Source organism: Hoplias malabaricus, chromosome Y (assembly GCF_029633855.1).
Source record: "Hoplias malabaricus isolate fHopMal1 chromosome Y, fHopMal1.hap1, whole genome shotgun sequence".
Classification (NCBI taxonomy): domain Eukaryota; kingdom Metazoa; phylum Chordata; class Actinopteri; order Characiformes; family Erythrinidae; genus Hoplias; species Hoplias malabaricus.
In genome coordinates this window covers 14845639-14858915 of record NC_089820.1, presented here as the reverse complement: position 1 = coordinate 14858915, position 13277 = coordinate 14845639, and the positions used below count along the sequence as shown (strand labels likewise).

Here is a 13277-nt window from a genome sequence, read left to right as displayed (position 1 = left end):
TTAAAGAATGTTACCTTGGAAATGGTGTATAATCAGTGAGCTTTTACCAAGGAATTGTGTGTAATCAAAGAGCTTTGTCAATAAATACCCATTTCTGAAAACTGCTATGATTTATTTGTGCAAGAATCTTTGTGAGGGGTAAGTGCTTTATTTAAACATCTTTAAAATACCAAGAATTAAAATAATTACAACTTAAAATATGTTTTTAGAATGTCTGTGCCCCTGCAGCTTTCACCCACTGAGCAATGATTTCAGCTTCTTGCTGCCGTGCCTTTTTCACTGAGTCAGGGTCAGCTTTATTGGACGGCCTGCAAAACACAACAGTCATTGATAACAACTGGAATTCTGAACTATTGTTAAGATTAGTGGTAATGCTCATTCAAATTAATTATAACTTTATGCTGATGTGAGGAAAAGCTGAATGGACTCCAATACTGAAGCAGTGTTATCTGATGTGAAGTGCATCTTGTAGAGCATTTTGTTAATAGTTTTATTTTTTTGTAACATCACTTATAGATGTTAAAGTATAATGAATCTAAATATAAATTTTTTTTCCATTTTGGCTTCAAAAACATGCTACGAGTAATCAGCTGTTTAATTACAATATCCTATAATTATGACCACATGAGGCAGGCAAATGCACTCACACTAATCAAATGCTACTGCATTCAAATACCCAAGTATGATCAGTGTTAAAATTACGAAACATTTTCTGAATTTAAGTTAAATTGTAACTTATTTACTAATAGCTTTACTAATGTATGAGCTGAGATTTTACATGCAATTCACTATATAGCATGGAATGAATAGAGATTTAACTTCCTTATGAAAAGGAAGTCCCCCCTTTAAAGACTTACCTTAAATCCAGATGATGAGCTCCCTCTGGTATGTTGATTGCAATCAGAGACTCACTCAGTGACTTCCTTATCTGTAAGAAAAGAAAAAAATGTTCCAATAATCACATTAGCATTAAAGCATCAGGAAGAATGACTGCATTGCAATATTCAGTAAACACATGTGGCAAACAATGACACAAGTCTTACCCCTCCATTTGCCCATGGATCCAGATCACCATTTGAGAAAATAATGTTGCTAGCTGTTGAAAGTTCTGCAAAAAAAAGTTTAAATATTAAAGCTATATAATTATTGCAGGCAAGCTCCTAATAAACAAATGCATGTCTTCTCTGGAGGTCACTAGTCTGTATAATGATAAAGGAATGCTTTTAGGAAGAGTAATATATTCTCTTTCCTCCAATTTGAGGTTGTTATGACGCCGCATGTTTCAGATATCCAACCCAAGTGCAGACCGGAACATTAACTAGAATAAACTACTTTACCATGAACAGACATTTTTCCAACTGAGACCACTCTAATTAAAGATAATAAATGAGCCTCAGATCAAAGCTGTGTTTCCATGTTGGTGTTACTCAACCCCAGTGCTGATTTTGCCACAGTATTCTGCTAGAAAATGTGGAGAACACTGTTGGAATCTCAGGACCAGCCCTATCATGGTTCAGATGCTACCTTATTGATAGCTTTCAATTTGTTAAGTTAATGGGTGTATTCTATAATACACAAGGCTCCATTTGTGGACTATTAGTACTTGCATGCTCCCTCTGTAGAAAATGAAAAAGCAAACATGGCATTAATTTCCACCATGATGCAGAAAATACACAATTGCCTATAATCAGCCAAACCTGATCAACTGAGACTGAAGAAAATAGAGGTTCTCCTAGGACCAAAAACTGCAAGAAACCATACATACTTAATGCTCACTGATTTCCCTGTTCTGCCGTGTTCATTCTTACATTCGTTCATTCATTCATTGTCTGTAACTGCTTGTATCCAGTTCAGGGCCACAGTGGGTCAGGAGCCTCCCTGGAATTGTTCTGCCATGTTCAACAGCTAAAAAATCTTGGCCTTGTAACTGATTCTGATCTTTCACATAGGTATCATTAGTAGGACAGGTTTTTAATCATCTCCAAAATACTGCTAAATTAAGACATGGCATATCCCTTTGTGATGCAGAAAAAAATAGCATAACCCTTTATTACTTCAAGGTTAGTGTACTGTGTAATACACTGATGTCTGGTTGTTCCAGAAGGAACCTGAGTAAACTGGTTCAGAACATTGCAAACGGGGTCCATGTGACCTCTTTTTTTTTCTTATTACAAACCACCACAATTGCATAGATCAGAAGGTGATGGGTTCTTACTAGTCCCCACAATTCAGTAGGCTTCAGCAGGGGGAACAGCCTTTTCTTTTAAAGCTAAACAATCCTCCAGATAACATTCATGATTTAGACAAAGTTGTAGTCTTTAGGTCTAGGCTCAAAACTTCTGTTTAGCTTTTGGTAATAAATATTTCCCTTTAGACCAATGGTTGTGGTCTTAGTGGTTGAAGGTGAAGTGTAATAAACTGGCTCTCAACACTCATCTCACTCTGAAATTGTTAACTCCTTATACGCTATACAGATAATACAAGACTAAAATAACTCACTCTTGGCCGAGTATCCCATCTATCCCACCAAGCCATGTGGTTTTATTTTGTCTTACATGTTACTGATCTACATCTACTACTGGGCTTCTATAAAGCTGCTTTGTCAGAGGGTCTCCTGGACCATCATCACTGGCCAAGAAGGCTCACCAATGGCAAGCTAAGAAGAGCAAGAGCTCCCAACCCCATCATGATCACCTTCTACAAGGGGGCCATTGAGAGTATCCTGACTAGCTGTTTCACTGCATGGTACGGGGTCTGCACAGCATCCTGCCGCAGAACCCTCCAGCGTATTGTGAGAACTGCTGAGAAGATCATTGGTACCTCTCTCCCCAGCCTTCAAGACTTATACACCTCCCACCTCCTACGAAAAGCCCTCTGCTTGGCAGGTGATCCCACCCACCCACCCGCTACACAGCTTCTTCAGCCTGCTGCCATCAGGGCGGAGACTGCGTAGTCTCAGGGCTAGGACCAGCAGACTGAGGGACAGCTCCATCCATCAGGTTGTGAGAATGCTCAACTCTCTCCCTGCTCTGACCCCCCTCCCACTTCTGCCCCCCGCACACACTACTCAGCAACTTCGTCAATTACCACCAATACCCAACTGTGAATTTAAAAATCAGGCAGGCAGTCAACCACTTTAACCAGCCTCCAGGCTTCATATCCCTATATTTGCACTACTGTTTACACTGCCTTGTACATCCAGTATCCTACCTCTTTCTATTACGATTATCTTGCACTACTGTTTACACTGCCTTGTACATCCATTACCTCCAAATCAGGTTATTGTTCAGTCAGTGTCCCATTGTCTCATGTTTGTCTATCAGTGAGTTGCTGGTATCGTCCTGCACTTGTCTTCTGTTTGTTCACTTTCATATATTTCTATACTTAGCTTAGTTGAATTTAGTCTATTTTTTGTTAAATGTTACTGCATCTAGGAGAGGAGAGTAACGTAATTTCAATCCTTTGTATGTCCTGTACATAGAATTGACAATAAAACTCTTGATCTAAAAAGTGCTATAAAAACTCTGTTTGAACAGATATCAGAATTGAAACATTGTACTAGACCAATCTCAAAAAAGTATGTATGAATGACATAAAATGGCAGAAGTTACTACTAATACAGGCTTCAAGAACTGACTGCTTTTCCTGATGTTAACCACCTTTATGCCATAAGCTAGAAACCAAATGTAAGCAAATATTAAATGAGATTAGTTAACAAACTGACATAGTATCGATTCAATCATACAGTTGCATTGATGCCAAGTGGTTGGTTTTAAGATTCTATTACTTGTTACCTAAATAATCTGACAATCTTTTATTCTAAATCTAATTATCTAATATTAGATAATAATAATTATCTAAATAACATTGTCTTTAAAGAGACAGCTGTAGTTATGAGGTTATGGAGCTGTATCCATGATGCTCACCGTCACCCCAGTACTGCATTTTGAGCCAGCCTGGTCGTGGCAACACTGCCCATCTCTTTGCACAATACTGCTTCCTTATGTTCTCTGTGAAGGCCATGTGTGGGAACATGTCGGTCTCATTGTTGCTCTCAAAGTACATCTCAATCTCTGTGCACGCCTGATAAACACAAAAGCAACACGGTCACTGATTTGAATACAAAGTACATTTATTAATATTGTATTGTTACTTGGTGCTACAAATGGATGTTGGGCAGTGGGCTATCTAACAAATAAGCACCAGAATCGCAAGACAAAAGAATATTAAACCCAACCTGATAGTCCCATGCAACACTGTCAAGGCCGTGCCCACAGCCAGTGGGGTCGGCACACTCCAAAAAAAGCGCGTAGATGTCATAACAAAGCTTTGGATCTGTAGTAGAGTTATAGACGATACCTGGGAGGTGGGGAAACATTATTAATGTCATAAAACACAAATTATTCATCAAATCCCATATATCTTCAAAATATTTTTTGCACGTGACCTGAGACTGAATGTATTACTGACTATTGCTTACCAACTGTGTCTCTAAGAGCAGACAGCACATCAGTTCCATTCAACATTGTTTCACATGCTACCTACAGTGAGAAAGTAAGCATACAAGTTGCAAATTACTGCACAGGTACGTCTTTGTAGTCTGCTAAAACTGCTCTATATTTCCCACCACGACAGCAGTTTGGCAGTGATGCATTTTAATTCCTGTGCCGTGTGCTAACAGTGCCAACAATCAACAGTGTTATGGTGAAGTACAAATAATATGTAATGATGGTGAAAATAGAGTTTGAGAACAAATTTGGCTTTCATGATTCCACAACTAAAAAGGATCCAGTTTAGAAATACAACACAGACTGTCACTTGGGAGGTGAAGTTTATCAGATCTTCAAATGTAATGCATTACTATAAAAGATATATATAAATATATATATAGCTGTACATTGGAGAAGAGTGCTTAGTGTTTTCCAAAAGTGATCAATCATTTGACAGTGTTTTAAGAAGAGTTAAGCCAGGTTGTTAGCAGAGTTTATACCATGAAAAGTGAAAAGTTTATACCATCATTGTGTCTACCTTAACAGGGAAAGCAGGCATGTCAGACATGAAGCTAGTGCTATAGGGGTAGTCCATCATGGACAGTAAGGTGAAAGCATTGCGGAGGAAACCATTAAGTTGGTGAATGTCCTTAGGGGAAGATGGAACCTGACAGAGGGAAAACTTCGAATGGATGGTTGTATATTCTTCAGACACAGGGAATATGGGAGGAGGAGAAGAGGGGAAAAAAGCATATTAGATGCATTTCTGACCATTTGAGATTTTACAAGTTTGTTGGGTGTTTAATTCACTGATCCCTTGAACATTTGGGGGAATAATTACCTTCGTTCTGTGCTAAAACCTGCAGGTTATGGAAAGCTGTTTTGATCAAATCCTTGCAAGCTGGATTAGTGTTCTCAAAATCCTGCACAAAAGTGTAAAAGACACTGCAAATCACTGAATATGAGAGCATTACAAAATAAATATAGGTCCCACTTAATATAAAGTGTCTCTAATAACTGTAATTACACATGAACAACATATGCAATACTAATGTTATTACTGATAAATTAGTACTTGTTATAGTTGGATTACAGTAGTAAAGCTTATTCATTCATTCATTCATTGTATGTAAACGCTTATCCAGTTCAGGGTCACGGTGGGTCCAGAGCCTACCTGGAATCACTGGGTGCAAGGCAGGAACACACACTGGAGGGGGCGCCAGTCCTTCACAGGGCTAGTAAAGCTTATGTAATTACATTTGTGTATCAACTTCACTTTTGCCTTGTAATTACACAGGTGGATATTCATAGTTGTAACAGGATATTCTCGCTCATGCAATTACACACAAGTAATAATGTGTACTTACATTAGTAGTCAGACTGGAACAAGATTTTGTTTTTTTTTCCCCTCAGAAGCCTTTTCTGACAGGTGTGTATTAACATACATTAAGACATTAAACTGGATTTGCTGTAGTTTCTAACATTTACCTAATATTTATTACTGTTGAGACATTGTAACCAGTTTCAGCTTTAAACCATTCTGTGATGTGAGAGTACAGCGGATGTCCATGATTTCATAAAGTGACATTTATGAAATTATTTAATGTGTTACATTAATATGACTAAACATAAAATAGTCTTTCATTAACCTTGTCTAAATACATTTAATTCACTGATAAAATGATGTGTTGAACATTTCCTGTCACTATTAGAACACGTACTAAACTCTGTGTCCAATTCTGCAGTTACAATGAAATAACACTCAAAAAAATAAAGAATAGACATTCACTTGTTTAAAGAAAGGAAATTAAGTCGAGGAGGAAAACAGCTTCAGAGACCGAGGGGTTTCAGTCAAATGAAGAGAAATGAAAATAACAAAATGTATCTGTTTGAAGATGGGGTAAGTGTATTTTACCAAAAAAAAAAAAAAAAAATCAACCTATATATATCATCAAAACTTTGATGTTTCAGTAATAGTGGCGTTAGTGTTTGGCTAAATGCTGCTAATATGATCAACGCTTGAAATTAATATGTGATACAATAGCCGTAAGCTTTGTTTATTAAACTCGTAAAAGTTAATGTTTACTTCACATTGTAAAAGTTTATAGTTTAACCTTTAGTAATGTTTACTTCACATTGTGTGATTTCAGTCTGTTCCTTTTTTAGTATTGTTGTTTTCCACATTGTGAAAGTTCATAGTCTAACCTTTAGTAATGTTTACTCCACATTGATAGTCCATGTTCACTTCACTGTGTACATTTCCTAGTCTCTAGAGTTGTGTTTACGGTGTATTAACTTGTGTAAAATTAAGCTTCCCTTGCAAATAATATAAAGGTTTTCATCATATTGTCCTGTGCATGTGACACATTATCTTTCTTAGAATTATATTTATTTAGTTGTGAGCATGTGTGACTTTATACTGAATGTAAAATTGCTGGAAAGGGAGCGAGAACCCCTTTCAATGGACTTAGTAGTACCTGAATTTTATTTTTTTTACAGAGCTCTCAGGCCACAGTGAAGCACATGCTGCATATCTACACCAGTCAGCATTACTTCAGCAGACACAATCTCCTCCTCTACATCTTACATCACAGTCAGCCTCAGGTGGCCTCAAACTTTACTTCCCCTGCAAACTGAACAAACACTTTGTCGAAATATAAACAGGCTGCAAAAATCATGTCACAGGGCAAGAAACACAAATGGGCAAACTTGGAGTTAGGCAGGGTATAATTTGATAACGCCATCATCTCTTTTTGTTACCTCAGCCATCACAGATCATGCCACAGAACAGACACAGAGCAATATCCTGTAGTCTTCATCTTAGTTACCCTGATGAAGATGTCAATATTAACAAGGCAGAGACAAGCAGAATCAACTTTTCCAGCTAAAACCCCTGATGGACACTCTCAGGAACAGCTGAAAACCATTGTATCATCCCCACAGTGACCTGGCTGTGGATGAAAGTCTGTTGCCACCAAGACTAAAATTGGGATGACCCCGTGTATAAAAGGCAAAACCCAAAAAAGTGGGTGTTCAAGCTGTTTGTCCTGACTGATTCAAAGAATGGCTACACAGTAGACTTTTCATTTACACTGGCAATGGACATGGCCTGTCTTATAATGCTGTTATGTTTTAGCTTTTACACAGTAAAACATATACTAATGGACAAACGATAACACCGTAAAATGAACATTTAGATACTGGACAGACCATGTATATTTTGCTTTTTTTTTAAGCATTAACTAACTCACCCAATGTATATATGCACAGCAAACATTTGTTAATGGACAATCAATGAACTTTTATGCGGTAAAGTTTAATTAATGGTTAAATTTGTCAAAGTAGAGTGATAAATGGCACTTTTACTAAGTGAACCATTTTACAAAGATTCATTTTAGAAACGTATGCATTTATATAGTATTTAATTCACCCAGTCTCCAGATTTGTGACACGAAGACTGCAGTAAACCCACTCCAATCACAAAAAATATTTTTTTTCCGAATGAGTAAAGGTATGTTTTGACAAGAGATATGAAACCTTTCTAACCTCTGAATTAAATTTCAGGGTTTGGGCCAGTTTTTTATGCTGTGTTTAAGGTCACATGGGCCTCGTTTATAGATAGAGCTGAAATTGTTCTGGAAATTTTGAAATAAAACTTGTGGGTATTACATGCAAGTGCTTTTAAAGCCAAATGTCAGAAAATAGACAAAAGTCTAGAAAGTGTTCTTAGATGCTTTGGGGTTAATGTAATAAATTTAACTGTGTTGATTTAACTCCTTTTAATTACGCTGGTCCAACTTATTTTAGATTAGCGTAATTAAAAAGGTAAATAAACAATCGTATTATATTAATATTACTGCAGTAAGTTGGACCAACAATAGTAAAATAAGTAAAACCAACAACACATTAGCTTCAGATCAACTTTAACTTATATAAGTAGATAAAGTCATAATAATAAAGTCATAAATAAAGTTTATCCAACTGAAGTAAATTAAACTGGATCAACAAAATAACCTTATGTTAAAAAGAAAGAAATTGTGTGGAAAGCCAAAGTTTTTTTTTTTTTTTTTGGAGTGAGTAGTAGTTTAGTTTGAATGTGTATTTAATGAGTATTTATGTAAAAGTGGCACTTTAAAATAAGTGGACAGTTCCTGTGTAGTTGGCATGTAAGTACTGTGTAATTACAGAAAGGTATAATGGGATACGATCACGTTACCATGTTAAAACACATTTATTCCTCAGTAATTATGTAAAAGTTACACTTGAAAATAAGTGGAGAGTTACTGTGTAGTTATGTAGGTACTGTGTAATAATTGAGTAGTAATACAGACATTGCTTTGGGGCAATAATAACGCGACACATTAAAATAATTTCATAAATGATTAACTGAAATAATCAACATCTACTGAACTATCACTTTACAGAATAGTTGGAAGCTGATACTGGGTACAATGTCTCAACAATAACAAATATAATCATACACAAGATAAGATGTAAAAGATCCTATGCCAATCCATTAGAGATTCACATAGGGCCCACCACACGCTCTTCCTACCTGCAGCCACCAAAATTCCAGTTGAATCCTACACCTCAACACTAAGGTTAACGTGGCCATTTATTATCCAATCAAAAACAACTTAACAACTACGGTTACTCATTGAGCCCAGCCCATGAGCACACAAACCAGCCACTGTATCACTAGTGCTTCACAGGGGTCATAAGGCCGGCACCTCCTCTCATTGGTGTTTCGCTGAATTAAGCCCACGACACCTCCAGAAGCCTAAAACTTTGAAGTCTTGCATCACAGACCCACCCCCCTCCGAGCCAGTTTTACAGCCCTACAGTACCCTTTACCATCAACATCCGTAAAATTTTAGCTAAATGTATGAAACTACAGCAAATCCAGTTTAATGTCTTAATGTAAGTTAATACACACCAGCCAGAAAATACATATGTAATTACACAAGCTTTAGTACTGTAATCCTTTGTAACAGGTACCAATTCATCAGTAGTTACTTTGATATTGCATATTTGTTATTAGAGACACCTAATATAAAGTGGGACCATATATTTTATGACTGTGCAAAGAAAGACATGACATACTGCTGTAACATCCCTGAAGAACTGCCTGGGGTCACCCATTCCTGCTGTAGATAAGATAGGCGCACTTGCAGCTAATGCTCCAGTGACAATATTTGGGTACCTTGTTCGCATGTAGACACTCAACATACCACCATAGCTACAGAAAGAGCAACATAATGAGCTATTATATACTACATTCATTTAGTATTCATAATACATGTATATAAAAAATGAAGCATCAGAAAAGCCCTTATAGGACATCATTTAAGATGATAGAATGCATTAAAACAGTTTATATAAATTGAACACACACTAAAGATCATACATGTGAATGGCACATCTTTTGCAGGGCCATTAAAACTCTGTATAGACTGCTCTGGCTTAAGAGATGTAATTCTTACCTTCCACCAAAAACAATGACAGGGCTTTTTTCAGCACTCAGTTCCTGTTTCAGCTTTGTGATCATCACTGCATAGTCCGCTAAAGCTTGCTCTACTGTCAGCAGCCCAATGTTTTCAATGGTAAAGGAATCATCCCCAAATGGCAGAGATTTTCCATAGTACCTCTAGAAATGTATTAATTATTATATTAGTGCAACCACACAGACATTATACTTTTTAATGTCAATGAATAGGTAAAATATTTATCTTACAAATGTCTGTATATTTAAATCCAGAAATGATTATAAGGGTCAGCCTGCAAGGCCTTTATGACATAGGTACCTTTCATGTAGCCATGCACTTTTAAGTGTACTCTAAATGTAACCAGTGTCATTTTTTAAAACAGAACAGTGTGACATGATCTTGTCACAGGGTTTGACTTTTGTCTTTAAACGAGGGACTCACGTGCTCAGCAAATATGACCAGTGCACCTTGATCAGCTGCTAGTTCGGTTATGAAACCAGAGTTCAGGGCAAAGTCCCATACGTCTCCTTCATTTCCAGTGTAGAAGAAGATAGGCCCCTGGCCTTTCTTCCAGTACTGATCTAAAGATTTTCAAATGTGCACATAATGTAGCTTTTAGGTAAATCTTCAGAAAAAAATTCAAAGGCAATAACATCGGTATAATCACAATAATATGTATATTGCAGAATTGTGTACAAAATTATTTATACAAACCTCAGATGATTCGAATACAAAATGAAGTGCCTATAATTGCGTCTTAGACCGTGCAGATGTTGTCCATTTTTATTTGTGTCAGTATAATGCAAATATTTTGAGAAAGCAAAGAAAATGAAGATTACTTTGTGGACACAGACCTGTGATGAGGTACCTCTGTAAATATGAGCCATTTCCCTGGCTGTTGTAGTTGAAATGGTCCAGGATCTGTTCAAAGTACTTTTCTTTGAACTGATCCTTGGGGTCTTCCTCTGTAGGGGTTCTGCTGTGTTCCCCCTTAAGTTTGCAAAGGGAGAAAGAGCAATTAAACAAAAACGACTCTTGTTAATATAGAAGTAACACTATTTGTTTGAAGACTGCATTCAGTTAGGAATGATTCCATCAGAAGGAACCAATTACACTCAGGCAACTTAAAAGTCCTCCACCAGTCATTAATTAAATCCCTAAAAGTTCATATTTGATCAGCAAAATGCATGAATACAACATAAATATCTCAAAATTTAGAATCATTTGAAATAACCAGCTCTAGAAGAGAACAGAGGAAATGAACAACAGAACAGAGCGAGCGGCTTAAATACTGGTGATATTTATCCTTTTTTTAATAAATAAATAAAATACACAAACACTACTGGGCAAAACTGGGCACAGGAAAAAAATTGAGGAAGTATATTGTATGATAAATCTACAATGAAATTATTGTGACACGCCTAATTGTTTCCACACAGAAGTCCATAATTTGATACAAGAAATAATTATTTCTCTTCTGTAGCTGATCTGCTCGTGTTGTTGGTCCTGGTGAATGAGGACGGACTCTAGTTAACACAGAGCCACTGGTGCAAGCGGTGTCCTATTGGTTTTGAGGGCAGCGCTTACCTCAGAAGGGTTGGAGGCAGCAGTGCCCTTAGTCAGTGTCACGAGACAGAGGAAAATAACCGACCACCAGACCGCCATCCTGCTGGAGACACTCACACAGGAACAGCAGCGTTAAACCGCCTTTAAACTCTGTTTATGTCCCTCACGGTCAGGTGACTGAGTCATGTGACGTTACCTTCCCACTGAGCCCGAAAGTGGAACTTAAAAGCTTTTTTTTAGCAAAACAAGTGCGTTATTGTTCCATACCAGTAACACTTTAACGATTTAATTTGAAGTTTAATACAGCGAATAAATCAATTTCTTTGTTAATTTGAATATTTATTTCATAATTGAAGTCCCAAGGCTGGCTAAAACGCAACAATAAATAGATAAATAGATCCTTCACGTCTCAGAAATCCTCGTCACAATTTTATTAAGGCACTTTTTGACTTTCCAGCTCTTGTCAAATACAAGTTACTTTGTTTGACGCAGTGTTTTATCTGAGAATGATCTAGTACGCCATCTACTGGAGAGATTGTACTCTACAACTGTGATCCAGTGAAGTTGAAAAAATCAGATATTTTTCAGTGAGTTATTATGACATGTTCTCATCCGATTTAAAATAATAATAATAATAATAATAATAATAATAATAATAATAATAATAATAATTAAATTGCTGTCTACTTTACTGGTCCACAAATCAGAGACAATAAAAAGTCAGACACAGTAGCTAATTTATTCTCAGTTGGTCATCCTCTAGACCATCATCAGTGGTCACTGTTGGCTGGATATATTTTGGTTGGTGGATTATCCTTAGTGCCCTATGAAGTACTGGCGCCCCCTCCAGGGTGTATTCCCGCGCTGCGCCCAATGATTCCAGGTCCCCAGGTCCAGGGACCCACCGCGACCCTGAACTGGATAAGTGGTTACAGATAATGAATTAGGGTGACCAGATCTGAGAGGGTGAAAAAGAGGACACGTCTCGCTGCCGTTGTATGCTTAGCTGAACCTATTTGTGCTTTTAGGTCCTTTACACCTTTATTTGCTACACATGGGAATTTCCTTTTTTAATCCATCGGAGAACTTACATTTACGTTTCAGCATAGCTGCTTGAGATGAAGGTAGGTACATGAGCTTTGCCTGACGTAAACAAGGACTACTGACGTGCAGACTGACCAATTAAAATGTTTACAGAGAAGGTTATGACCAATAACGGTAGCTCTACAGTCAGACCGTCCAATCAGAATATTTTAGGCTACTTCACCACTCCCCCTTCTCACTCAAGTGAACCAATCGGAGTAGGGGAGGGCGGGACTAGTTTGTGAACGAAACGCTCAAAATCCTGTGTAAGCTCTAGAAAAACAAAATCCCAGACGTTTGTGAAATTCCACCCAGACATTTTTTTAAGTCTAAAAAAGAGGACATGTCCGGGTAAAAGGACGTCTGGTCACTCTAAATGAATGAATGAATGAATGAAAGGATTATCCTTAGTCCAGCAGTGACACTGAGGATTTGAAAAACCAGCAGTGCTGCTGTGTCTGATCCACCTGTACCAGCACAACACTAAAACACCACCACCACGTCAGTGTCACAGAAGCAATGTGTATGATTCAAATCCCAAATCATTTCTGCTGTCTGTGTTTCTGTGGGGGTCCTAACCATTGAAGAACAAGGTGAAAGGGGCAAACAAAATATTCAGAGCAACAGCTGGACTACAGGTTAAGAATGATCT

General features: G+C 37.4%; 1 protein-coding gene across 1 annotated transcript; it reads right to left on the bottom strand.

The window, feature by feature from the left end:
* Positions 1-98: 98 nt before the first annotated feature.
* Positions 99-11720, bottom strand: LOC136678142 (dipeptidyl peptidase 2-like). The gene is made up of 13 exons (XM_066656029.1): positions 11564-11720; positions 10831-10966; positions 10418-10557; positions 9974-10137; positions 9594-9729; positions 5332-5413; positions 5029-5195; positions 4481-4541; positions 4238-4359; positions 3927-4083; positions 1044-1108; positions 858-928; positions 99-308 (listed from the first exon to the last, which is right to left on the bottom strand). Exons 1-13 carry the CDS (start codon positions 11639-11641, stop codon positions 206-208), a joined length of 1482 nt encoding a protein of 493 aa, XP_066512126.1. The 5' UTR covers positions 11642-11720; the 3' UTR covers positions 99-205.
* Positions 11721-13277: the final 1557 nt, after the last annotated feature.

Coding starts and splice junctions, on each gene's coding strand:
- LOC136678142 (XM_066656029.1), bottom strand. CDS start 11,641: ATGGCGGTCTGGTGGTCGGTTATTTTCCTCTGTCTCGTGACACTGACT. Junction 4,542..5,028: donor TGCCTGCTTTCCCTGTTAAG/GTAGACACAATG, acceptor TTCTCACTGTAG/GTAGCATGTGAAACAATGTT. Junction 1,109..3,926: donor AATGCAGTACTGGGGTGACG/GTGAGCATCATG, acceptor TTTTTTTTGCAG/AACTTTCAACAGCTAGCAAC.